This window comes from Dreissena polymorpha, chromosome 6 (assembly GCF_020536995.1).
Source record: "Dreissena polymorpha isolate Duluth1 chromosome 6, UMN_Dpol_1.0, whole genome shotgun sequence".
In the NCBI taxonomy this organism is placed as follows: Eukaryota; Metazoa; Mollusca; class Bivalvia; order Myida; family Dreissenidae; genus Dreissena; species Dreissena polymorpha.
Window position 1 is genome coordinate 46,432,912 of NC_068360.1, and position 26,850 is coordinate 46,459,761.

General features: G+C 36.6%; 1 protein-coding gene across 1 annotated transcript; it reads right to left on the reverse strand.

Moving 5' to 3' along the window:
* Window positions 1-939: 939 nt before the first annotated feature.
* Window positions 940-26,850, reverse strand: LOC127833249 (PCI domain-containing protein 2-like). Its single transcript, XM_052358412.1, has 14 exons — window positions 26,782-26,850; window positions 22,425-22,466; window positions 21,571-21,692; window positions 20,685-20,750; window positions 20,158-20,254; window positions 14,076-14,179; window positions 11,721-11,796; window positions 11,015-11,109; window positions 9,886-9,932; window positions 9,518-9,618; window positions 7,954-8,027; window positions 5,848-5,973; window positions 4,570-4,693; window positions 940-3,293 (listed from the first exon to the last, which is right to left on the reverse strand). The coding sequence occupies exons 1-14, from the start codon at window positions 26,815-26,817 to the stop codon at window positions 3,204-3,206; spliced, it is 1,200 nt and encodes a 399-aa protein (XP_052214372.1). The 5' UTR covers window positions 26,818-26,850; the 3' UTR covers window positions 940-3,203.

Genomic DNA, 26,850 nt, shown 5'->3' on the forward strand with positions numbered 1-26,850 from the left:
CTTTCTAGACGCTAGGCATAAATTGGTTAACATTTGTGCACTTTACTAAGAACTCTTCAATGCATGGTAAAGACAGCACATAGAGCTGTAGTCTTGACTGTGATGATATTGAAGGTTGGCCTTTGTGTCTTGTGCATAACATGCAAACTAATATAGGTACATGTGTTCAAATTATTTTATAAGCCTTCACTGCATTGCAAATAAGACAATAACCATTTAGACATTAAAGTGCTGCATTTGGACCTCAAAGCATGATCTGGATCCTACAATGTTTAATAAGATGGGTCCAAAGTTGAAGGATGAAAACAGTGAAGGGAAATAATAGAGCAAGGTCAACTTGGGGCCCATCGTAGATATAGAGAATACTAGGTCAGCGTTGAATAGAAAGAAGTTTATGTCGCGAGGCTTAGAACGCCCGGAGTGCATGCCTTGGCGAGCGCTTTTGGTGTTTGAGCCGAGCAACATAAACTTCTCTCTATTCAACGCTAATCCTAGTATTCAATTTATCCCATCGCATTTTTACTAAACAAAAAAAATGTTTAAAAAAACCCATAAAATTAGATCAATGAACAAAACAATATCAACTTAATTTAAGCGCATACCGCATGATGTCATTTGACACACAACAGGTTTATTCAACAAGGTGGGATAGAGGCTAGTCTATTCCATGGGGTGTTATACCGTCAATGTCGCGGTAAAGATGGGATAGAAGATTGTCAGACATGTTTCAATTATGACAAAAAACAATTTTTTACAGTTTTTATTTCTGTAATTTTATTACTTATCTTTGATTTTGTTCATATATACCAAAAATAAGGAAAATACAGGATAATTTTTCAAAATTCAGTCGTAAGTTAAATTTTGTTTCAGGATCTTTGTTAATACAATGCCTAGAACCAAAAGGCAAATATGAAAAAGATGTGTATTACAAACAAAATAAAGTTTTGTAAATATTTAATTTTCAGTATTTCACAGTAAATACATTCATAATGCATCAACGTAAATGAATAACATGTGTGATTGAATATACAATACCCATGACACCATCATATCTGAATGTCCCAAGTTCATTCATGAGATCGGTACAAACAAAACTCACAAAGAAAACTGTTGAGAGGTCTGCTACTGTACATGTAATACAAATGGGCCTTGCTCTGTGAAAAAGGGGTTTCATGCATGTGCATAAAGTGTTTTATTATTTACCTGTTTAATGCTTTTAACAAAATACAGGTTGTTTCAATCGTTGAAATAAAAAAATTGCGCTTCTCGCTGTTTCCAATTCCGTATTACCATACTAGCCAGACTACTTCGACCCATTTAATGACCTCACATTACGCGCACCGAAAATAGAAATATTTTATATTACGAAATATATTAGGTAGTACATCGTGCGACGTCATTTCTGCGACGAAACACAATATTTTTATCTTAACTCTATGGAATTTAAGGACCTGTCCGACATGGTGTTTTTTAACAGTAAACTATTTGTTAAAAACATCGAACGAATTCAAAACGTATTTTGGAGTGTGTGTTTATCATGCATAAATGTATAAGAATACAATAAAATAGTGTGGTTTAAACTAAGTTTCGATCAAGACATGGAAGATAGAAGTGGAAGTGCATATTGTTTCAACGTTTTTGTTATAAACATCGGATTAAAGTTGTCAACTTAATTGTTATAAACATTTGATTAACGATTGCATTAAGGTAAGCGTGTCGGAAACCTGTGTTTTCCCGTTTCGTATGTTTACACGTTAATTTACATAAACTGTATTCATACGCGTCTTAAATAAACTATGGCGTACCGTTTTAGTCATTGTTTTGTTAAAGTAAAAAATACAATTGTTAACTGTTTTTGTTAGTTGTTGTATATAATGAAAGGAATATTACGCTAGTCAATTGTTCCAAGAGTTTGTATCACTCTCGTGGCTTGTGGTATTTCGCATCACACTCGAGGCTCCGCCTCTCGTGTGATACGTCATCACACAAGTTACTCGAGTGATACAAACTCTTGGAACAATTGACAGGCGTAATATTCCGTATGTCCCAGATTAGCCTCTGCAGTCTACACAGGGACAACACTTTCTGCATCAACTGGAGTTTTGCTAATAAGAGACTTTCTTTAAACAAAAATAAACAAAAGCAGAAAGTGTCTTCCCTGATTAGCCTGTGTGGACTGCACAGGCTAATCTGTGAAGACACTATGTACATGCATTAAATCCCCTTTTCACAGAGCAAGGCCTAGCAGTATTAATATTTAGAAAAGTGCACATCATCCAACAAACATTGCAGTTGCAAGATTTATATGTTTGGTGCAAAACAATTCTTCTCAGTCACATCTGTTGGAAATAATAAAGAACCTTAAAACTGGCAGCAGAAATAAATATAAAATTTTGATTTCTGAACAGCTGAGTTTTTACGATTCAGAGAGAACAAAGCTGGCATTGTTATTGGAATTTCTCTAACAGAATTTAAGCTTAATGCACCAAGTAATATCTTCTCACTTAAAACAAACCGATAAAAACATTACATTAAAACGTTCATTACATAGCAGCTGAGAATCAAATTTGAAGTTAACCCATTTATGCCTAGTGGACTCTCCTATCCTTTTAAATTAGATCAATTTATTTCCAAAATTAGGGATGTCTAGTATATGTATTTCTATATTTAGAATATTTCTTACAGAAATTCCTTTAAGCAAACAGCGCAAACCCTCATTCGGCGTCTCATCTGGGTCTACGCTGTTTGCCAAGGCCTTTTTTCTAGACGCTAGGCATAAATGGGTAAATATTGAAACATAATGGAAATAATATCTAATCTAATATGCATGGTGTTAATTATCTGAAATGCATAAAACTATTCATCCAATATTTCCCATGTTTTTTTGTATATTATTCAATACAATGGCAACACATCATTCGACATACATAGTTTGTGTAACACAAGTCCACAGCTTTATTACTATAATTGGGCAATGTATTGGAACTTCTCTTTTAGGAATATATAGTTAAGTAAAATACTTCTTTGATCTTTAATGGCAGTTGAACACTGTTCTTGTGATGCACCAATATCAAACACTGGTAAAACAGCTAATACAGCGTCTGGGTCACCCAGCTGACTGTGTTCTGGGCTACACACTACCAACTGTGGACACCAATTGCAAGCTTCTGTAAGACTGATAATCAATCATGCACAAGGTACGCTCAGATGACTGTGGTGAGTTGTGGGAAGGGGTTTTGTTTACTGACGACAACTTTCTGATGCTGATATGAGATGTAACCTTTGATCTTGTTCTGAAAAAACACACACTAATTATGTATATGAACATCATGACTACAATTACTACGGTTACTATTAACAGACATATATTACATAAACCTGTTAACAAATATACTGTAACCATTTTTATCACTTTTTTATTTATGCTTATCTTCATAAAGATTATATTGATCTACATTTTTAAATGTGAAATATTTTGTAGACCATGTAGTGAAATCGAGTCGCTCAAGTTCTTTAAAATAGGATTGCAAATGTCTTGTTTTATAAAAGCACAGAACCATATAAAAATAATTTTACACAAAAAACCTTAATCAATATTCAGATAAAGTAAGGTAACTGAAATACATTTCAATAAAAAATTCAACCATTGCAGAGGGCTTGAATAGTACATATTCACTGATGAGGTGTGCCTGAACATACATCACATATGAGGTTGGTGATGATACATACATCACATATGAGATTGGCCATGATACATACATCACATATGAGGTTGGAAATGATACATACATCACATATGATGTTGGCGATGATACATACATCACACATGAGGTTGATGATGATACATACATCATATATGAGGTTGGCGATGATACATACATCACACATGAGGTTGGCGATGATACATACATCACACATGAGGTTGATGATGATACAAACATCACACATGAGGTTGATGATGATACATACATCATGTATGAGGTTGGCGATGATACATACATCACACATGAGGTTGATGATGATATATACATCACACATGAGGTTGATGATGATACATACATCACATATGAGGTTGATGATGATACATACATCACATATAAGGTTAATGATGATACAAACATCACACATGAGGTTGGCGATGATACATACATCACACATGAAATTGATGATGATACATACATCACATATGAGGCTGGTGACAATACATACATCACATATGAGGCTGGCGATGATACATACATCACACTTGAGGTTGATGATGATACATACATCATATATGAGGTTGATGATGAAACATACATCACATATGAGGTTGGTGATGGTACATACATCACATATGAGGTTGGCGATGATACATACATCACATATGAGGCTGGCGATGATACATACATCACATATGAGGCTGGCGATGATACATACATCACACATGAGGTTGATGATGATACATACATCACATATGAGGTTGATGATGATACATACATCACATATGAGGTTGGTGATGATACATACATCACATATGAGGTTGGCAATGATACATACATCACATATGAGGTTGGCAATAATACATACATCACATATGAGGTTGGCGATGATACAGGCGGTCTCGTCATTATCAATCTGGTCCACCTCCAGCCACTGGAGAGCTGCTGTGAATGCAGACACTGGCAACTGGTGGGTCTTCTGAATCAGGTACCTGAGGAACAGAACACAGCAGAACACTTCAAACCTACAACTCAATATTTCAGGTTATCCCTTTGCATGCTGGGAAATTTGTCGTCTGCTAAAATGTTGTCTGCTGAATTTCTAAAATTAGCATTTTCTTATATTTTTTTCAAAGAATACAATCAGAATAGCAAACAGTTTGGATCCTTCACATTCTGTGGCGTCTCATCTGGATCCAAACTGTTTGCACAGGTCTTCAAAATTCGGTTCCAACACTGAAAGAGTTAAGTACTGATACAATAACAACCACAAATAAGTATTACTCAATGTGCTTAATACAATTAACTAAATGAACCCAATAAACTTTCCAATAGCGTTTTGTAACTAAGAGGTAATCTATTTTAGTGCACTTGTGGGCAAATGCTCTGCTGTATTCAAATTATAAACAAATAAAAATGTCTCATTTTTCTGGCTTTTCCCATCTACTCATTGCAACAGCAAATAGAAACAAGCAAATACATCAAATTGATATTCCCACCAAATGATCTTTGACCATAATTTGTGATCTTGACCTTGCCTCTAAGGTTATGAGTCTTGCATGTGACTTAGCCTTGGATGATTGAGAACAACTGTGGTAAGTTTCATGGCTGTGGCTACATCTGTGGTAAGTTTCATGGCTGTGGCTAACATGTTATTGGAAAAACAGCTCAAGACAGGAAAAAGCTAAAGTAAAAAGTGTATCTTCAAGTTAAAATTGGCCATAACTTCGTTACTGACAAATGGTTTGCGTGGCAATCAGACATGCCTCATCCTCTTATCTGTATATATGCTCTTACCAAGTTTGGCCCTAGCAGTTTTGACACAAAAGTGTTGCAGACAGACGAAAGGTTAGAAGGACGGACAGACAAGCCCAAAACTATATCCCTCCGTCTATGGAAGGGAATAATACACAAACTGGAGAATGGGCTAGATTTTGGAAAAACAAATAATATGTGGGTACAAACAATGCTGGCACATTTAAATTCTTTTCAAAATAACACTATTTATCAATCACTATTATTTTAATGAAACTATCATTGGTGGTAAAAATGGATAAGCCTACAAATTATTACTATTAAGTTATGGAATCCAGATAACAAATCTTAACATAAAGCTCTAAATATCTAAAATCCTCGGCCCACATACACTTTCTTAAAGAGGTTCCTGTATGCTATAATCTTGAGTTTCTCCAATATGAGATATATGCCACACTTGATAAAGTAGTGCTCGTGTCTCTCCATAACCTCATTCAGCTGGCGGATGTTCCCAGACCTGCAATAGACAGTATATTACATGTCTGACAGAGTGACATTAAATTTGTCAACTTGAGGAAATACTGTCAACCGAGGCGAAGCCAAGGTTGACAGTATTTTTCCGACAGTCAGGCATGTAATATTAATTTTATTATACCGAACAAACTAATCAAACATGAACAATTTATATGAACCATGAACAAATTTAATATTCAATAATTGTATTTAATTTCAGCAATGAACAACCATTAATATGTTGAGTGGTTCAGATTTTCGGGCCGAGCAAAATGAACTTCACTATATTCGGAACCGACCTAGTAATCGATTTATCCCATCAATTTTCTTAGTCGTCAATTATTTCTTTAAAAATATATTACCGAACCAGCTTTCCGTATTTTATTTTCATTACTTGATTACGCAATTTATGACGTACTCGTGTGACGTCATTTCGGTGACAAAACATTTAGGGACAACAATATGGACGTGGTTTTTTTTTTAACAGTAAAATATTTGTTTAAAGCATTGAAAGAATCCAAAATGTATTTCGGATTGTGTGTTTGTCATGCGTAACACCTTAAGAACAGACACTGGAAGTGTATATCATTGTTACTTTATTGTTATCAGCATTGGATTAAAGTTGCCATTGAGGTAAGCGTGTGGTTTATACTAATTTGATTTTTATGACTCCTGTCAAAGCTTAAATAATGGCATTAATCTATTCTTCAGCAAAGCTTCAGCTGCAATCGATATTTTAATTATCCAAATACAACGGAAATGCAAAATTGCGTACCGCGCATGCGCGAATGGGACAGCATAATTTTTTTACCATTCCACACGTGATTGCTAAGGTAGACGGCGACAGTATTTTTTGGACAGTAATTTTTTTCCCGCTGGGTCTGACAGTATTTCTATGTCACGATGGCCTATGAGAGTTTAGCATTGTGAATAAAAGTGAGGTATAATAATATTTTCTATCATTACAAGTAAATGACAAGAAACCGTCAGAGACTGGTGATGCTCCCCAAAGGTTTTTTTTGTCACAATATTGCACTATATATTCAGATAAAAGGAAACGTCTTGAGGGGCTTAACTTTGGACAAAATAATACGATAGATGGTTTAGCAACTTAAAAATTTCAAAGGGCCATAACTCTCTAAATAAATCATCTAACCAGAACCCACTAATAACATGCGCATCTCCTCAAGGTAGTTAAGCTTCCCATAAAGCTTCATTGTATTCCAGTCAGTAGTTGGGGAGAAATAGCCCGGACAAGAATTGCACTATATGTACAGTTTATAGAAAATTTCAAAGGGCCATAACTCTGTAAAAAATCATCCGACCATAACCGGCTGATAATATGCACATCTCCTGTTGGTAGTGAAGCTTCCCATAAAGTTTCATTGAATTCCCGTAAAAAGTTGCTGAGAAATAGCTCGGACAAGAATAACACTATATGTACAATGGAAAATTTCAAAGGACCATAACTCTGTGAAAAATCATACGACGAGAACAGGCTGATTATATGCATATCTCCTCTTGATAGTGAAGCTTCCCATAAAGTTTAATTGAATTACGGTCATTAATTGCCAAGAAATAGCCCGGACAAGAATTGAACTATATGTACAGTTAATGGAAAATTTCAAAGGGCCATAACTCTGTGAAAAATCATCCGACCAGAACCCGCTGATAATATGCACATCTCCTCTTGGTAGTGAAGCTTCCCATAAAGTTTCATTGAATTACGGTCATTAGTTGCTAAGAAATAGCCCGGACAAAAATTGTGCACGGACGGACACACGGACGGACGGACAGACGAAGCGGCGACTATATGCTCCCCCCCAAATTTTTTGGGGGAGCATAAAAACTGATAAGTCTAAAAAAATAACCAAATTTTTTTTGGTGATATGATGAAACAGAACAACAAATTTCATTGTCTGATATTTGCCTATAAACCAATGGAAAGCAAGCAACACACGTTCACAACAGCTGTATCACTCACCGTACAGCCACTGCCACCTCCTGGAATGCCATTAGATCATACTTTTTCAACAGATCTGGCTTTGGCATCTGACCCTGTGGTAGACAACAGCAAACAAACATGTGGAACAAGCTATATTTGATAGTTATGTCTGATGGTCAAGTATTGTGCATAAGTCCATGTGGAAATTCAGAAACTATCAACAATAAGCAAATTAATTGAATTGATATCCCCCACCGAATAAATTTTGTTGATGGATGGGTGCCAAATCCTTGATATACTTTATAATCGTAAAAAGGCTTGTGACTGACAGACAGATGGAAAGACAGACAACCCCAATTCTATATCCCTCAGCCTTTGGAGAATAACACAATTTTAGATACAAGATAGATTTTTTTTGTTGCTAGTAAAATTAATGTAACTATGTCGGTAATGTTGTTAAATTTAGGCAACTCTCATTATGAGTAGGGCATGAATGGAAATGTAAAAATTATCAACATTAGATACAACTATATTTGCTTATCAAATTTCGTGGGTAATAAAAAGACTATTTAACGTAAATTTTAGGATTTCTGCTTTTCTCAAAAACAAACTGAGGACTTTGTATCAATAATTTGTTTATGTGTTTGTACTTGTCCGCGATAAATCACAGTAGGGAGAGAGTGTCACTTGGGCAGGAGGTGGGCCCAATTTATCACATAGCAATTAACGAATACATTGTTGTGATGTGATAGTAAACAGACTGAATAACTGCTGAATAATGAATGTTTGATGCCATGAAGCCAACTTACAAATATTCTTATTCAATTACAATCATGGCCATCCTGACGTGAATCTTACCTTCTTCAGCACAAATAAGACACTGGGCATGAAGGGTTGTTACAATTAGCGCTAATCTCTACTATTCTAAATGAATGAAATCAATTATATTGATACAGCTTAACTGCATCAGTGTTTCACAGAAACTGTAAAGAATCTGCTTGTAATGTACTACCCTTTGGATAGTATCTGGATTTATCTCAATCTTGTACTACCCTTTGGATAGTATCTGGATTTATCTTAATCTATCTGGATAACAAATAAAACGCAGGATGTGTGCGTGGATTATGAATAATATCAATGATTTAATGCCTACAGAATTTCAGTCTTCACAAATTTAAACATTGGACATGATGTTAGTTGGGATTTAATATTCCTGGATCGGTCTACCCCAAAAAATCAACAACAAACAATGTCCCACCAATAATAATGAATTAACAGTATGTAAGCCACCATTACTTTCTGGACGATTTTGTGGTCCCTCAGGAGAAAAATGACCAGCACAGTTTTCTAATACTGATGTAAAAACAAAACCTTTAAAGTTATTTTTTTTGCAGACGCATAACTTTGGATTATGCTACAGGATTGTACTGTGGCTCTGAAGCAGTCCAATCACCCAATGAAAATATTCACACTAACTGTTACTTCATAACAGATCCATGAAATTATCACATGCTTTTACATATAATTTTTACACAGAAAATTAGGAAATCCTGTGAAAGGCAGAAACTATTTACCCACAATGGTACAACAAACAAGTACCTACCAGGAGCATTTTCACAGGAACCAGGAACTGTAGGATCAGTCGCTTGTTTCTTCTGCACATCACATGGCAGCGTTCAAACGCGAACGTAAGGTACTCATCAGCTGTGACAAAGCAGCAACAAATAATTACGATAGGTATTCCTGTGAAATAATCTTGTGTAAAGCACTTAGTCAGAGAATTTTTTGCAACAAGCCAGTCAGATTGTTCAGAGTTCAATTAACCTGAATTATTGGGATATTTGTATAATTTGTGTTATAATTGAATCAGTTTTTCAGCCCATAATGAAAGCCTGGAAATACAAAAAAACTGGAAAAAGTATTGGACATATTGACATAGTGTATTTCACCCAGTATGAATATGAATATTACCTTTCTTGAAGTCTCCATCAAACATTGCTTTCTGTCCAACATAGTATCTGAAATAAAATTAACATGCAATATGACAAACAGAACAAATCATCTGATATCAAACGAATAACTATTTTGAAAAGTGTATCACGTGTGAATGAAAATTTAAGAAACAGCCAATTATAACCACCTTCCATTATATTGTAAGCATGATCATAATGATAATACAAATACACGTATCAATCTTTGAGAAAGTCATGAGAAATACAAGTCTGTCTAAACTCAGTGACAATGGAAAATTCCAGTCTGTGTTAATACAATGATTAATCCGAATAAAAAAATAATCTAGGTCTGTGTAAAAGCAATAATTTATCAAAGTCTCTGTAAAAGCAATGATATATTAAAGTCTGTGTAAATGAAAGGATATATCAAAGTCAGTGTAAAAGCAATGATATATCAAAGTCTGTGTAAATGCAATGATATATCAAAGTCTGTGTAAATGCAAGAATATATCAAAGTCTGTGTAAAAGAAATGAAATATCTAAGTGTGTGTTAAAGCAATGAAAGATCAAAGTGTGTGTAAAAGCCATGATATATAAGTCTGTGTAAATGCAAGGATATATCAAAGTCAGTGTAAAAGCAATGATATATCAAAGTCTGTGTAAATGCAAGGATATATCAAAGTCTGTGTAAATGCAAGGATATATCAAAGTATGTGTAAAAGCAATGATATATCAAAGTCCATATAAAAGTTATGATATATCAAAGTCTGTGTAAAAGCAATAATATATCAAACTGTGTGTTAAAAAAATGAAAGATCAAAGTGTGTGTAAAAGCCATGATATATTAGTCTGGGTAAATGCAGGGATACCCCGGTATATCAAAGTATGTGTAAATGCAAGAATAAATCAAAGCTTGTGTCAATGCAAGGATAAATAAAAGGCTGTGTAATTTAAATGATAAATCAAAGTCTGTGTAAAAGCTATGATAAATTCAAGTCTGTGAATTTACTAATAATACATCAAATTCGATTATGGATAAATGACCAAATGAGTCTAAGTCTATGTATATGCGATGGTAAATGTGAGGCAATGAGAATGCAATCATAGAATAGAGGATGTAATAACACAGTAATAGAAAACATGCTCACCTAAATGTGATGAGATGCGACAGTGCAAACTTATCCTTCATGGGTAGACTGTCTATGGCACGAATCAGAGGCTTGCAAAGGTGCAGCTTGTTGATCTGTAATGGAAGTGTGCTGATAAACATAATCAGAGAAACAATATAAAAGTAGCAATCAAATTTAGCTTAGCTACTCAATGCAATAATATTAGTTATGAATTTATCATATTGAGTACAAGTATTTCAATCAAACAGGAAAAAATTAACTTAATTAAGCGATACTGAATTGCATCATCTTGTTAACTCATGTGAAATCATTTTTATTACTGACTGAAAAGCTACTGGTCTCATATAAACAATACAAGGGTAGCATGTGACATGGCTTTGTCAATAAAAAGAAAGTATTTTATACAAGGTTGATATGTTAAATGTAATTTTTGCCTTTAAAAAAAACTTCACTATCACTCACATATTAAACATTAAAATATTACTACAACATTGCATGTAGCAGTAAATAACTTTGTGTGGCTTTTCTCACTAATGATAGATAAAATCAATTAACACATTTTAAGAACCCCATAAGTTATCTCAGTATTTAAGTCATGGATTTAACAAGAAAATATTTCAAAATTACCTGACAAAGCATTCCTACTTTTCAAATTCAAAATGTCTAAACCATTGAGATGAGCAGTTTGCAAAAGTTCAATTTTAAATATCCAGTTTCCACAAACCTTGAAATATATTTTAAAGAGCTGATTCACAAGGTTCAACATCCCCCACTTCTTGGTGTCCTCAATGGTTGCACGGCTGAAAACAAACACTTTAAACTTGATATGTTTACTTGAAATTTTAAGTACTAGGAACACAAAAATGTGTGCTCAATGCCGCAACAATGTTTTCATTATACAGATTAATTTTATTAAGTCATTCTTTTCAACACTGCACCTTTTATTACTTGCCACAAGCATGGAGAAGTAGCTTACAGGGAATTATTCACTAAAAAAAAGTCAAAAAGGTTTGCTGCCTTACACAACTAACATTACATACAAGGATAAACAAGCTTGAGAACTGGACTACTTAAATATGATTATGTGTTGGCTTGCAGAACATGAAATACACTTGAACCAGAGGTATTTATAAGGCAGATCGTATAAGCCTCGAACTGGGTAAACTAAGATTATTTCATGCGGGTTAAGTGTCATCCCTGATAACCATGTGCGGTCCGAAAAGGCTGATCATTTTCATTTAGAAGAGACTTGCTTTAAATAAAAAATTCCATTAAGTTGGAAAACTTGTCCCTGACAAGCCTGTGTCAACCGCACAGGCTTAACTGGGATGACAATACCCACATGCATTAAACCCCATTTTCCTAAAGCGATGCCCATTTGTTTCCTTATAGACATTCACATGGAACCCCACTTTCTTGTCACTGGCACACACTCTGAAGCAGCCCCTACATTCTTGTCGCTAGCAAACACTCTGAAACAGCCACTTCTTACTTGTCACTGGCACACACTCTGAAGCAGACCTCCACTTACTTGTCACTGGATCCACACACTGAAGCAGCCTCCACTTACTTGTCACTGGATCCACACACTGAAGCAGCCTCCACTTACTTGTCACTGGCACACACTCTGAAGCAGACCCCACTTACTTGTCACTGGATCAACACACTGAAGCAGCCTCCACTTACTTGTCACTGGCACACACTCTGAAGCAGACCCCCACTTACTTGTCACTGCACACACTCTGAAGCAGACCCCCACTCACTTGTCACTGCACACACTCTGAAGCAGACCTCCACTTACTTGTCACTGGATCCACACACTGAAGCAGCCTCCACTTACTTGTCCTTGTCACTGGCACACACTCTGAAGCAGCCCCCACTTACTTGTCTCTGGCACACACTCTGAAGCAGACCTCCACTTACTTGTCACTGGATCCACACACTGAGGCAGCCTCCACTTACTTGTCACTGGCACACACTCTGAAGCAGACCTCCACTTACTTGTCACTGCACACGCTCTGAAGCAGCCTCCACTTACTTGTCACTGGCACACACTCTGAAGCAGACCTCCACTTACTTGTCACTGGATCCACACACTGAAGCAGCCTCCACTTACTTGTCACTGGCACACACTCTGAAGCAGCCCCTACTTTCTTGTCGCTAGCAAACACTCTGAAACAGCCCCTTCTTACTTGTCACTGGCACACACTCTGAAGCAGACCTCCACTTACTTGTGACTGGATCCACACACTGTAGCAGCCCCCACTTACTTGTCACTGGCACACACTCTGAAGCAGACCCCCACTTACTTGTCACTGGCACACACTCTGAAGCAGACCCCCACTTACTTGTCATTGCACACACTCTGAAACAGCCCCTTCTTACTTGTCACTGGAACACACTCTGAAGCAGACCTCCACTTACTTGTCACTGGATCCACACACTGAAGCAGCCTACACTTACTTGTCACTGGATCCACACACTGAAGCAGCCTCCACTTACTTGTCACTGGCACACACTCTGAAGCAGCCCCCACTTACTTGTCGCTGGCACACACTCTGAAGCAGACCCCACTTACTTGTCACTGCACACACTCTGAAGCAGCCCCCACTTACTTGTCACTGGATCCACACACTGAAGCAGCCTCCACTTACTTGTCACTGGATCCACACACTGAAGCAGACCTCCACTTACTTGTCACTTGCACACACTCTGAAGCAGACCTCCACTTACTTGTCGCTGGCACACACTCTGAAGCAGACCCCCACTTACTTGTCACTTGCACACACTCTGAAGCAGACCTCCACTTACTTGTCACTGGATCCACACACTAAGGCAGCCTCCACTTACTTGTCACTGGCACACACTCTGAAGCAGCCCCCACTTACTTGTCGCTGGCACACACTCTGAAGCAGACCCCCACTTACTTGTCAAAGCACACACTCTGCAGCAGCCCCCACTTACTTGTCACTGCACACACTCTGAAGCAGACCCCCACTTACTTGTCACTGGCACACACTCTGAAGCAGCCCCCACTTACTTGTCACTGGCACACACTCTGAAGCAGACCCCCACTTACTTGTCACTGGCACACACTCTGAAGCAGCCCATGAGCAAATCTGCAGCCTTCTCCAGCCTCTCTCCGTACTTCCCACGACCCATGTGCACTGCCTGGTGGTCACCCTGGAAACCAAACAATCTCTTTTTTGATAAATCATAATTAACATATAGCAAATGATCAACAAAAAGTACAAGGCATAAATACATTTTAATGAATTTTGACCCGATTTGGCAGGACAGCTCTGCTTTTGACATGTTTGTGTTGCTGTCCTAACATGAGGCGATTTGTCCCAACTTTCAAAAAGAAAATGGTTGTTTTATAAGTTAACTATAAAGGTTGCATTTTGCCAAAAACTTACCATCACTAATCCTGTTATAGCTGTTATTATAACAGCACTTGTGAGCAATGTGACACCTTAACAGCAACAAGGGCTGTTTGTAAAACATGCATGCCCCCCATATGGGCTGTTAGTGGTAGTGGCAGCCATTGTGTGAATAAGTTTTTTGTCACTGTGACCTTGACCTTTGACCTAGTGACCTGAAAATCAATATGGGTCATCTGCCAGTCATGATTAATGTTCCTATGAAGTTTCATGATCCTAGGCCTAATTATTATTGAGTTATTATCAGGAAACCATTTTACTGTTTCGAGTCACTGTGACCTTGACCTTTGACCTAGTGACCTGAAAATTGATAGGGTTCATCTGCCAGTCATGATCAATGTACCTATGAAGTTTCATGATCTTAGGCGTAAGCATTCTTGAGTTATCATCCAGAAATCATTTAACTATTTCGAGTCACTGTGACCTTGACCTTTGACCTAGTGACTTGAAAATCAATAGGGGTCATCTGCCAGTCATGATCAATGTTCCTATGAAGTTTCATGATCCTAGGCATAAGCATTTTTGAGTTATCATCCGGAAACCATTTTACTAATTCCAGTCACTGTGACCTTGACCTTTGACCTAGTGACCTGAAAATCATTAGGGGTCATCTGCCAGTCATGATCAATGTACCTATGAAGTTTCATGATCCTAGGCCTTGAGTTATCATCCGGAAACCATCTGTTGGACGGACCGACGGACAGACAGACCGACATGTGCAAAACAATATACCCCCTCTTCTTCGAAGGGGGGCATAATAAAGATCTATTGATGTTGGCATGCTCTCATGTTAAGGCATATGACAGCAGTTGCTAATTGCAATCAGTAGACATATTCTTATTGTTAACCCTTCCAGCACTGGAACCAAATTTTAAAGGCCTTTGCAAACAGTTTGGATCCAGATGAGACACCACAGAACGTGGTGTCTCATCAGGATCCAGCCTGTTTGCTATTCTGATAGTATTCTTTGACAAAAATGGAAGAAAATGCTAATTTTAGATTTTCAGCAGACAACATTTTAGCAGACGACAAATTTCCCAGCATGCAAAGGGTTAAATGGCTTGTGGTTGATGACCACATGTTACTTACATCCCATGTGTTATACTAACTCACCTAAAGGCTAAGATAAGCTTGTGAAAATAGCCTAAGAAATAAGCAATTAAAAAAAAAAAAAAAGGCGTTTTTCATAGAAATTTACTTTCATGTTTGCCCAAACTACAAAAAATAGCTTAGACCTGCTGGACTCACTTTAAATTCACTTGGCTATTGGTCAGTATAACTAAATAAGAAAAGTGCCTTATATTTGAACATCAGGTTAGGTGTTCAGTTGACAAATGTTCATTTGGAATATCATTGAGCAACTGAAAGCCAATTACAATGTTAAAATTGAAAATGGAAACATTCCCCACAATGTACACCTCCTTAAAAGGAAAAGGTTTGTGGTAATGAAATTTAAAAAGTAAACATTGTCAATATTGGGCAGAATGCAAGTGGTTTCTCTTGAGCCTGTATAACAGACAGAAATGATCATTTTTAGATGTCCTGCTTCATAAAATTTATCAAGAGCTTTGTCACAGACGTGACGAATACCCCCAACTGCCGCATTGACACATAATATTTTGCATGTCGTCTTCACAAAAAACAGCGGACACCATGCTCAATTTTTAAAACGCACTAAGCGACCCCTTGACTTAGTTTTTTACCCAGAAAGGCCCATGTCCTAACTTGGCCTTAAGATCATCTCCATTAAACTTCTGACCAAGTTTGGTGAAGATCAGATGTAAACTACTTGAATTAGAAAGCGGACACCATGCTGAATGTTAAAAAACGCACTAAGTGACCCCGTGACCTAGTTTTAGGCCCGGAATGGCCCATGTTCAAACTAGTCCTAGATATCATCGAGATAAAACTTGTGACCAAGTTTGGTGAAGATTGGACGAAAACTACTTGAATTAGAGAGCGGGCAACATTGTGATGTTTAAAACGCACTACGTGACCCCGTGACCTTGTTTTGACCCGGCATGACCCATATTCAAACCTGCCCTAGACATTATCAAGATACAACTTCTGACCAATTTTGGTGAAGATTGGATAAAAACTACTTATATTAGAGAGCGGACAACGTGGTGAGGTTTAAAACACACTAAGTGACCCCGTGACCTAGTTTTTGACCTGGCATGGCCCATGTTCGAACTTGACCTACACATCATCTAGTTACAACTTCTGACCAAGTTTGGTGAAGATCGGATTTAAACTACTTGAAATAGAGAGCGGACACCGTGCTCAATGTGTAAAACGTACTAAGTGTCCCTGTGACCTAGTTTTTGATCTGGCATGGCCCATGTTCAAACTTGGCCTTCAGATCATCTAGATAAAACTTTTGACCAAGTTTGGTGAAGATCGGTTGAAAACTACTTAAATAAGAGAGAGGATACCATGCTGAATGTTAAAAAACGCACTAAGTAACCCCATGACCTAGTTTTTGACCCGGCAAGGCCCATGTTCGAACTTGGCTTTAAGATCATCTAGATACAACTTCTGACCAAGTTTGGTGAAGATCGGATGAAAACTACTTGAATTAGAGAGCGGACAACATGCTGAATGTTTAAAACGCACCAAGTGACCCCTTGATCTAGTTTTTGACCTGGCAAGGTCAATGTTCGAACTGGGCCTAGACATCATGTAGATACAACTTCTGACCAAGTTTAATGAAGATCAGATGAAAACTACTTGAATTAGAGAGCAGACAACATGCTGAATGTTTAAAACGCACTAAGTGACCCCATGACCAAGTTTTTGAACCGGCAAGGCCCATGTTCGAACTTGGCCTAGACATCATCTAGATACATCTAGATTGATATAACTGTATATCTTATCGGCAGAATTTATATTCAGAATTCAGATGACTGCATGGAGATCATGCATATCATAATATGCATGAATTTCATTCAACGTGTACATCGGTAATTTCATAGTAGAGTGTAAACAAGGCTACACTATAAAGCCATTTAAAGCCATGTTTTTCAACAGACCGCAACCCTAAAGGAACTTGGCCTAGATATCATAACAAGATATCCATAAAACCAATGTTTTGACCAAGTTTCATGATGATTGGTAAAAAAATGTGACTTCTAGAGTGTTCACAAGTTTTTTTGACTAAACAAATATAAGGAAAAAGACCCACCCCTGGTGGCCATGTTTTTTTTACCGATCTGAACCATTTTCCAACTCAACTCTCGTATCAAGGAAACAAATCTTCTGACCAAATGTCATGAAAATTGGGCAAAAAATGTGTCTTATAGACTGTTCACATGTTTTCACTATATACATATAGAGAAAATTGCCCCACGCCTGGTGGCCATGTTTTTCAAATGTTCACGACTATTTTCAAACTCATCTGAGATATCCAAATAACCAATGTTTTGACCTAATTTCATGATGATTAGGCAACAATGTGACTTCTAGAGTGTTTACAAGCTTTTTACTAGATAAATATAAGGAAAAAGAACCCCCTGGCGGCCATGTTTTTTACCGATTTGAACCATTTTCGAACTAATCCGTCGAATCTAGGAAACAAATGTTCTGACCAAATTTCATGAAGATTGGACCAAAACTGTGACTTCGAGAGTGTTCACATGTTTTCACTATATACATATTGAGAAAACTGCCCCGCCCTTTGGCGGCCATGTTTATTCACCGATCTGGACCATTTTCGAACTCATCCGAGATATCAATGAAACCAATGTTTTGACCAAGTTTCATGATGATTGGGCAAAAATTGTGACTTCTAGTGTTCACAAGAATTCTCTTTAGCCATATAGGGAATACTGCCCCTCTCCCTGGCGGCCATGTTTTTCAACGGACCAGAATCATTTTTGAACTCAACCAACATATAATTAAGACAAACATTTTGACAAAGTTACATGAAGGTTGGGCATCAAATGTGACTTCTACAGTGTTCACAAGGTTTTTCTTTTTTTTTGACCTAGTGACCTAGTTTTTGACCCAGCATGACCCAGTTTCGAACTCAGTCGAGGTATCAATGGGACAAATGTTCAACCAAGTTTCATGACAATCGGACAAGAAATGTGGCCTCTAGAGTGTTCATAAGGCAAATGTTGACGACGGACAGACGACGCACTACGGACAAAAGGCGATCACAAAAGCTCATCATGTGCACGTTGTGCTCAGGTGAGCTAAAAAGCATCTGTTAGCACATCATTTAATTTCATTTAAGTTTTCCAAATTTGTCTCCAGATACTCTGCTTAACAGGGATAGTTACAAAGAAATCATTAGATTCTGATCAAATTTCAGGACCACTTATTTCAAAATCTAAATACATCTCAATGAAACAATCAATTTTATGACCAGGAAAAAAGCAATTACCTGGTTTATTATTTTCAACAATAATTTTTTATCATATCACTGATGATGCTTATAATCAGTATTACTCAAGTTCAATTGAGCCACATCATGCCAAAAATGGGTCTTATGCCATACATGTATATGGCCAGCGTAGCAAAATAGGCAGTATGGTCTGAAGCTACCCAGTCCGCTATAAACCTGCCCAAGGTTTCGCTGACCCCATATGGCATAAGACCCATTTTTGCATTAGGCTGGTCATTTAATCGCAATCCTACAACATGATGTTCCACTTTCAAAGCAAGTTGCAATCTTACACACGCCATGCTTGTTTCTTTAAGCATCCTTCTGGGCCTGACGATGAATACCATAATCATACTCTATTTAATTTACAAAGAGATCTCCTTTTTGGCCCGATTGCAAAAAATTAAATGGCCAATTGAGGTAACAGTCTGTTAACCTCAGACCCAAAAAAATAATAATTAACAAGATGTGTTTGTGAAACACTATGTCCCTATATATTACGCTTGACCTTGAAGGATGACCTTGACCTTGACCCTTCACCACTCAAAATGCGCAGCTCCATGAGATACACATGCATGTCAAATATAAAATTGCTAGCTTCAATATTGCAGAAGTGACATTACATGAGCAATTTTGACCCATATATTTGACCTTGAATGATGACCTTGACCTTGACCTTTCACCACTCAAAATGTGCAGCTCCATGAGATACACATGCATGCCAAATATCAAGTTGCTATCTTCAATATTGCAAAAGTACTCATAAAATGAGCGATTTTGGCCACATATATTTGACCTCTGACCTTGAAGGATGACCTTGACCTTTCACCACTCAAAATATTTGCAGCTCCATGAGATACACATGCATGCCATATATCAAGTTGCTATCTTGAATATTGAAATATTGCAAAAGTGTACATTAAATGAGCGATTTTGACCCATATATTTGACCTTTGACCTTGAAGGATGACCTTTCACCACTCAAAATGTGCAGCTCCATGAGATACATATGCATGCCAAATATCAAGTTGCTATCTTCAATATTGCAAAAGTTATTGCAAATGTTTAAGTGTTGGCGCAAACCAACAAACCAACCAACCAACAGACAGGGCAAAAACAATATGTCCCCCACTACTATAGTAGGGGACATATAAAGCATTTATATTATCAAACATATGCAAATTATTTGAGCAAATCACATTTGTTTACATTTAACGCATACATTAAAAAATAAACACTTCATTCACATAAAAAAACTTAAGCAACAAATTATTGGCTGTTGTCTTCACTGGTCATTCACGTTTTGAGCAATCATGCCCAGAACTCTGTACCTTGTTTGCAAAGAGGCGCAGGTCAAGGCAGATGACAAACAACAGCGAGAGGGACCAGTTCTCATCCTTCTGACTCTGAAAGATCTTCGTGAATGATCTGACACAGTGGCTAAGGAGTGATAAGGGACAATTTGAGCGACTCAAGACTGAGGCAATAAAATTATTTTGACTGGGGATAATCATAATACAATTGGTTGTTAGCTGGTAATTAACCAGCTACAGTAACATGCACAAAATGCAATTCTTTTTTGCAGTTTGTTTCAATGAAGTTCATAAAGAAATCAAGTTCAAAAGAAATACAAAGATTCCATCCAAATAGGATTTAGAACATACATGTAAGTTTGTTTGTTTTATTTTGAGGAAACTTTATAGGCCCTTGTGATGTGGAATTTTATGACAAACATAAGTTTGTTTTTTTATTTTGAAGGAAGGTTATAGGCCCTTAAGATGTGGAATTTTATGACAAAAAGGGGAAATTTAAACCATCTTCATAAATAAACAGTTGCAGCAAATTATGTGAAGGATACTGTACGACGGCCGCCTGGCAGTTGTAAGCCTCTATGAAGTCATGGTTACCTACAGCCCAACAGCATCTGGGGAAACATCAAACATTGAATTCATTGATTAAGAAACCTACTGCTATGATATGGCATATTTTATTCCTGAACAAGAGAAAATAGTGCATATTTTATTCCTGAACAAGAGAAAAATAGAGTATATTTGTTAGATTTGCTGGAATATTGATTTTAATTCATTAGCGAAAATAAAAAATAATATTCAGCGCCACTCAGTGAAAAAAAATAATCTATGATCACAAGTGAATTAAAATCGATATTCCACCAAGTTTGTAACAGTGAACTATCAGTTTTAATTCACCGATATTTCTCTATAAACTGTTGAAAAGCATAAAATAAAATTTATTTATGTCGCAATTTTTCATATATTTTCACATTTGCCTCATATTCCGGAAGTAATAAGAAAAATGATTACATTTCCCAAAATAAACAGGAGAAGCTTGAAATTTATAGTAGACATGAGGTCATTCTACAAGATGTGTAAACAAAACAATTACAGTTAAAATTACCAGTAACACCTTAGTACAGCCAATAACTTATTGGTTGCATATTCAAAATCAGCACTTATTGATCTCTTAACCATTTCCCACTCAGTAGCAAAGGGAAAATGTTCACACAGCATAAATACAGAACAGCCTGCGAGTAACTCGAAGTCTGTTCAGGTTTTATGCTGTTTGCTGCTTATCAGTATCTTAGAGTTGGACATGAAGCTTTTAATACATGTAATTGATTAAGTAAGAAAGGTCTTAAATTAAATTTGATTTTCTAATAGACTATGAATGCGTCATAATATTTATCTAAGTGGTAACGGGTTAAGTTGACAATGACTGTTACTGACCTGAGATGGCCAGCCACAAGGTCGTCCCAGGGCGACTCAAACACCCGACCTACAAGGTTCTCTGGGTTCTCGAGCTGCAGCTTACTGTTGGCCACGTGGGGATGGTTGAAGGAAAGTAGCTCCTGAAGCAAACGTGCAAACTGAAGATTCCATTTTAGCCTCGCTCTGGGAAAACGGGGCTTAATGCATGTGTGTAAAATGTCCTTCCAGATTAGACTTTCAGTCCACACAGGCATGTCAGGGAAAACACTTTCCGCTTTTATGTAATGTTTTGTTTAAAGGAAGCTCTAATTAGCATAAATCCAGTTTCGGCGGAAAGTGTCGTCCGTGATTAGCCTGTGTGGACTGCACTGAGTGAGGCTCATTTTTATTCTTTTTGATCACATGTACATTTTGTGGAGAATTAAACTCTTGATAAAAAGTTAATACTGTTTCAGTGTGAATTGTGTAATCTTTTAGTGCAACCTTAACTATGTATTAAAGTGAGTAATGCTTAGCCAACAGCAAACCTTTAAGACAGGGATACCCCGGTAGTCACCAAACTGTAATACTTCTTGGTTTCCAAAAATTACATCAACCAAATGATTCTTAGCCAATTTGATGGAAAGAAGCCACAACCCTGAACACCTGCATTTTGCTGCAGGATATAAACATAATGTTCTGCTCGTTTTTTGCCAAATTATCTTAAAATCTTTTTTTTTAAATTGTTTATAGAATTCATTAACTTCTAAAATAGAAAAATATACATTGCTTTTTCAAAATGTTTATGTTGCTTTTGAAGATTAATTATTTGTTTATGCCAGGCCAACTTTTGGTAAAACTAATAAGACGGGTAATAATCTGGTGATACTAACCCCTGCTTTTTCGCCATCATACTGTTGTAAACTATCATACAACTGAAATGTACAACATATAAACTTTTAGAGACATTAATGCATAAATGATAAAAATAAGAATGTAGGACAAAAGCTCAATCAGACAGTAGCTTACCTGTCAATGTGACAAAGAAATCCAAAAACTCGCTTGCAATTTTACTATCTTGGAAAATGCTTACCAGTTATTTTTTCAGACCCACAAGTGTGCTACAGTCTCAATCTTGTTTATTTGTATTTGTACTTAATACTTTTGTTTTCATGCAGATTTTAAATTACTTCCACATGATTTTCAGATTTTAATTTATAATGATTCGGACATAATCCTGGCAAGTGTCAATACATTGTATATTAATACAAGAAACCGTCGGAGACGGGTGATGCTTCCCAAAGTTTTTTTTGTCACAATATTGCACTATATAGTCAGATAAAAGGAAACGTCTTGAGGGGCATAACTTTGGACAAAATAATACGATGGATGGTTTAGCAACTTAAAAATTTCAAAGGGCCATAACTCTCTAAATAAATCATCTAACCAGAACCCACTAATAACATGCACATCTCCTCAAGGTAGCGAAGCTTCCCATAAAGCTTCATTGTATTCCAGTCAGTAGTTGGGGAGAAATAGCCCGGACAAGAATTGCACTATCTGTACAGTTTATAGAAAATTTCAAAGGGCCATAACTCTGTGAAAAATCATCCGACAAGAACAGGCTGATAATATGCACATCTCCTCTTGGTATTGAAGCTTCCCATAAATTTTCATTGAATTCCTGTAATAAGTTGCTGAGAAATAACTCGGACAAGAATTGCACTATATGTACAATGGAAAATTCAAAGGGCCATAACGCTGTGAAAATCATCCGACAAGAACCGGCTGATAATATGCACATCTCAACTTGGAAGTGAAGCTTCCCATAAAGTTTCATTGAATTCCGGTCATTAGTTGCTGAGAAATAGCCCGGACAATAATTGCACTATATGTAAAGTTAATGGAAAATTTCAAAGGGCCATAACTCTGTGAAAAATAATCAGACCAGAACCGGCTGATATTATGCACATCTCCTTTTGGTAGTGAAGCTTCCCATAAAGTTTAATTGAATTCCGGCCATTAATTGCTGAGAAATAGCCCTGACAAGAATTGCACTATATGTACACTCAAATGGAAAATTTCAAAGGGCCATAACTCTGTGAAAAATCATCCAACCAGAACCCGCTGATAATATGCACATCTCCTCTTGGTAGTAAAGCTTCCCATAAAAATTCAATGAATTCCGGTCATTAGTTGCTGAGAAATAGCCCGGACAAAAATTGTGCACGGACGGACGAAGCGGCGACTATATGCTCCCCCCAAAATTTTTTGGGGGAGCATAAAAAGAACTGAAAGCACTATGGTTGTTTGCTTATGCATATAATTGGATAAAGCTCACTTTTCAAAATAAAATAATGTTTTTTTTAATCAAAATTTGAATAAAACAAAACACATATGGCGGCAAGTTAACTTTATATGTCATTAAAAAAGTCTTTCAGAGTTGTAACTCCCAGCGACCCGGAGGGCCAGTTGCTGGGAGTTGGATTATTGCAACTAAACCACAGGTATACTCTTTCCATTACCGCATACCTATGACTTCCCGTCTCTATCAATAACCCGATAATCCGTTATAACCACAACTTGCATTTTAAAAGCAAATTCTGGTAAATATTGAAAATAAAAGAGCTCAAGAATTTCACAAACATTCGCCATTTTTCTACAGTATCAAATGGATTTTTGCATATGTTACTATTAAAAGATTTGATAAAATAGACGTCCAATCGGGACCTGAGTATTCCAACTTATCATGCGTAAATCACCTAACACACAATGTGTGCTAATCGTGTACTGTTCATATTCTTTTACAATGACCAATTGACAACCATATGTTTACTTAGATTTCATGCAATATATACAAGTCATTTTCTTTAAATAGGAAGAAAATGAAAGTATTTTTTTTATGAATAAACCAACATTTGTTTGTATTCAAAAGGTCACAATTATTAATATTTTGTGTTGTCTGTGTACATGTATGTTGGTTTGGTTCACATGTGTATTTTAGAAATTCTTACGAACACAAATACCGTTATTTTCAATTTGTCAAGCAAGTCTTGTTTCCAAGATCATCTACGGGAATTTAACTGTGCAGGCTACTTTGATATGTTTACTGACCTACAAAATCCTTGTTCCGACAAATGACTTGTTCTTATCTAAATTTCGGGTGATATAATTATGACACAGAACGTTTGATGTTTGGGGTTTCATTGGGGTAAAATTAAGATGCAAATTAAAACACATCTGAGTATATAAAATGCAAGTGCTTTCCACAGGCCATTTAACGGTTCTTTGCCGGATCGTTTGAATTTCAAAATTCAGCGGAGTCAGCGGAGCGCTTGAAATTTACTGAATAGTGAAGTTTTCTGCAACTAGCCCTTCTTAAGATCAAAGCGATATTGACTTTGCCGAATATTTTTTCAGACAATTTACAATCCTCTGTCAATAACATATATCTCTTTTCCAAACTAAAAACCTGCCTAAATGTATAACGGAGCGTCAATGTATTGGAAAATCGATATTGGCCATGAGAGCGCATGCTTTGCATGAGCGACAGCACTTATAGGCAGTCAATACCTGCAATAGAATAAGCAGACGACGTGTGATGTAATTGCCATAAATGTTTGATTTTGTTACAGTTTGTTGGCTTTGTTTTCTGCCACACTCATCGGTCCCTACGGTACATCTCAAAGATGAAATCTCTGCAAGTAACTTAGAAGACTGATGATGGCAACTGGGTGTAATCCTTGTCACAACATTTATTTGACTCGTAAAGTGTTTTAACAAAGTATTGTTGAATTCATTACACACATCTATAAATGTTTTGTTGAATTCTTAAATGAGCATAATTTAATGTGTAATCCGAAAAATGTTACCAAATTTTAATGTTAACTCCACTTTAATAAGTGCTAGCTTCAAATAAAGAGCCCTTCGTCTATTTCATGTTCCTTTGTTTCAATAAAAAGCGCGCGAAAATTATGCAGACATGTACAACGTAGAGTGGAAGGTGTTGGTTTATTCATTGTCCTATAAAATCATGAACAGCACGCCAGGCACTAAATGCGTGTTCAGTGGGAAAATCCCCATCCCGATTGGACGTTATTTCGTCAAATCTATAAATAGTCACAGAAGCTTACATTCATTTGATACTTAATAAAAATGGCAAATGTTTGTGTTAGTGAAATTCTTGAGCTCTTTTATCCTCAATATTTACTAGAATTTGCTGTTAAAAATGGAATATACTGGATTATCGGGTAACAAAAAGCAACAGGAAGTAAGTATTCAGTAATTGAGTCTGGTTGATACAGATGTAATTGCAGGGAATCGATCGCATGGGGATTATGCATAACTAGGCCTGAAAGATTTAAAACAACTAAAACAATGTTGTTATGATTGACTTCATAGCTTGGGGGTTTTCTTGAATAGTCCTAATGCACAAGATAACGTCAAAAAATAAAATAAAAAATGATAACATATGGAGGGGGCCGCCCTACCAAACCAACACCTAATGGCCCCGGGGCGTCTGAAAAAAATCTTGTGGTAATCACTGCTGCCAACTGTAAATTTGATCAATAAGGATCCTGAAACCAAGTAACCTAGCAGCAAATTGATAAACGAGACAACAGGCATTTGCAAACTAAATGCATATTTCGCCAGAATGGCTTGTTGCATTTCTTGAAAAAAAATCTGATTGAAATTTAAGTGCCCCAGCAAGGGCCATTAAATAACTTGTGGAAAGCACTGGGTTATAACAATCAAATCTATGATTATGAGATAAGAGGATAGAATAAAAAATATAATTGTTTCATTTTGTGTTTCCATTACTTTTTAACATTTAATTTATTGCAGAATGAATAGTTATACACATTGCCATTTAATAGTAGCAGATTACAATTTTTTTTGGCGAAATGGTAAACACAGAGGTCTCTGGCTATATTTTGGGTTGTATTGTCACCAAAAAAATGATTTTGGCTTAAATTTAGGCTGTCCGAAAATGTAGTGTATGAATAAAAGACTTATTTAGGTAAATCAGGATTTACACATTCTTGTATCTTCTTTTCTTAATCTTCATCTGAAATGCTTAAACTTAAGGACATTGTATTATTCCTTTTTCCGGACTAAGATATCCGAAAAATATGGCTGTTAATGTCTATGACTCAAACGACTGACTTTAGACAAATAAACAGATAAGAACGAAATATTTATAAAGTCAATAAATAATTCTTTCGAAATGTACAAACATATACATATTACCACGTTGAAATACTGGTTTAAACTCCACTGTGCCATTTTTATGAAATTTTATTTCATAGGCGCAGACAT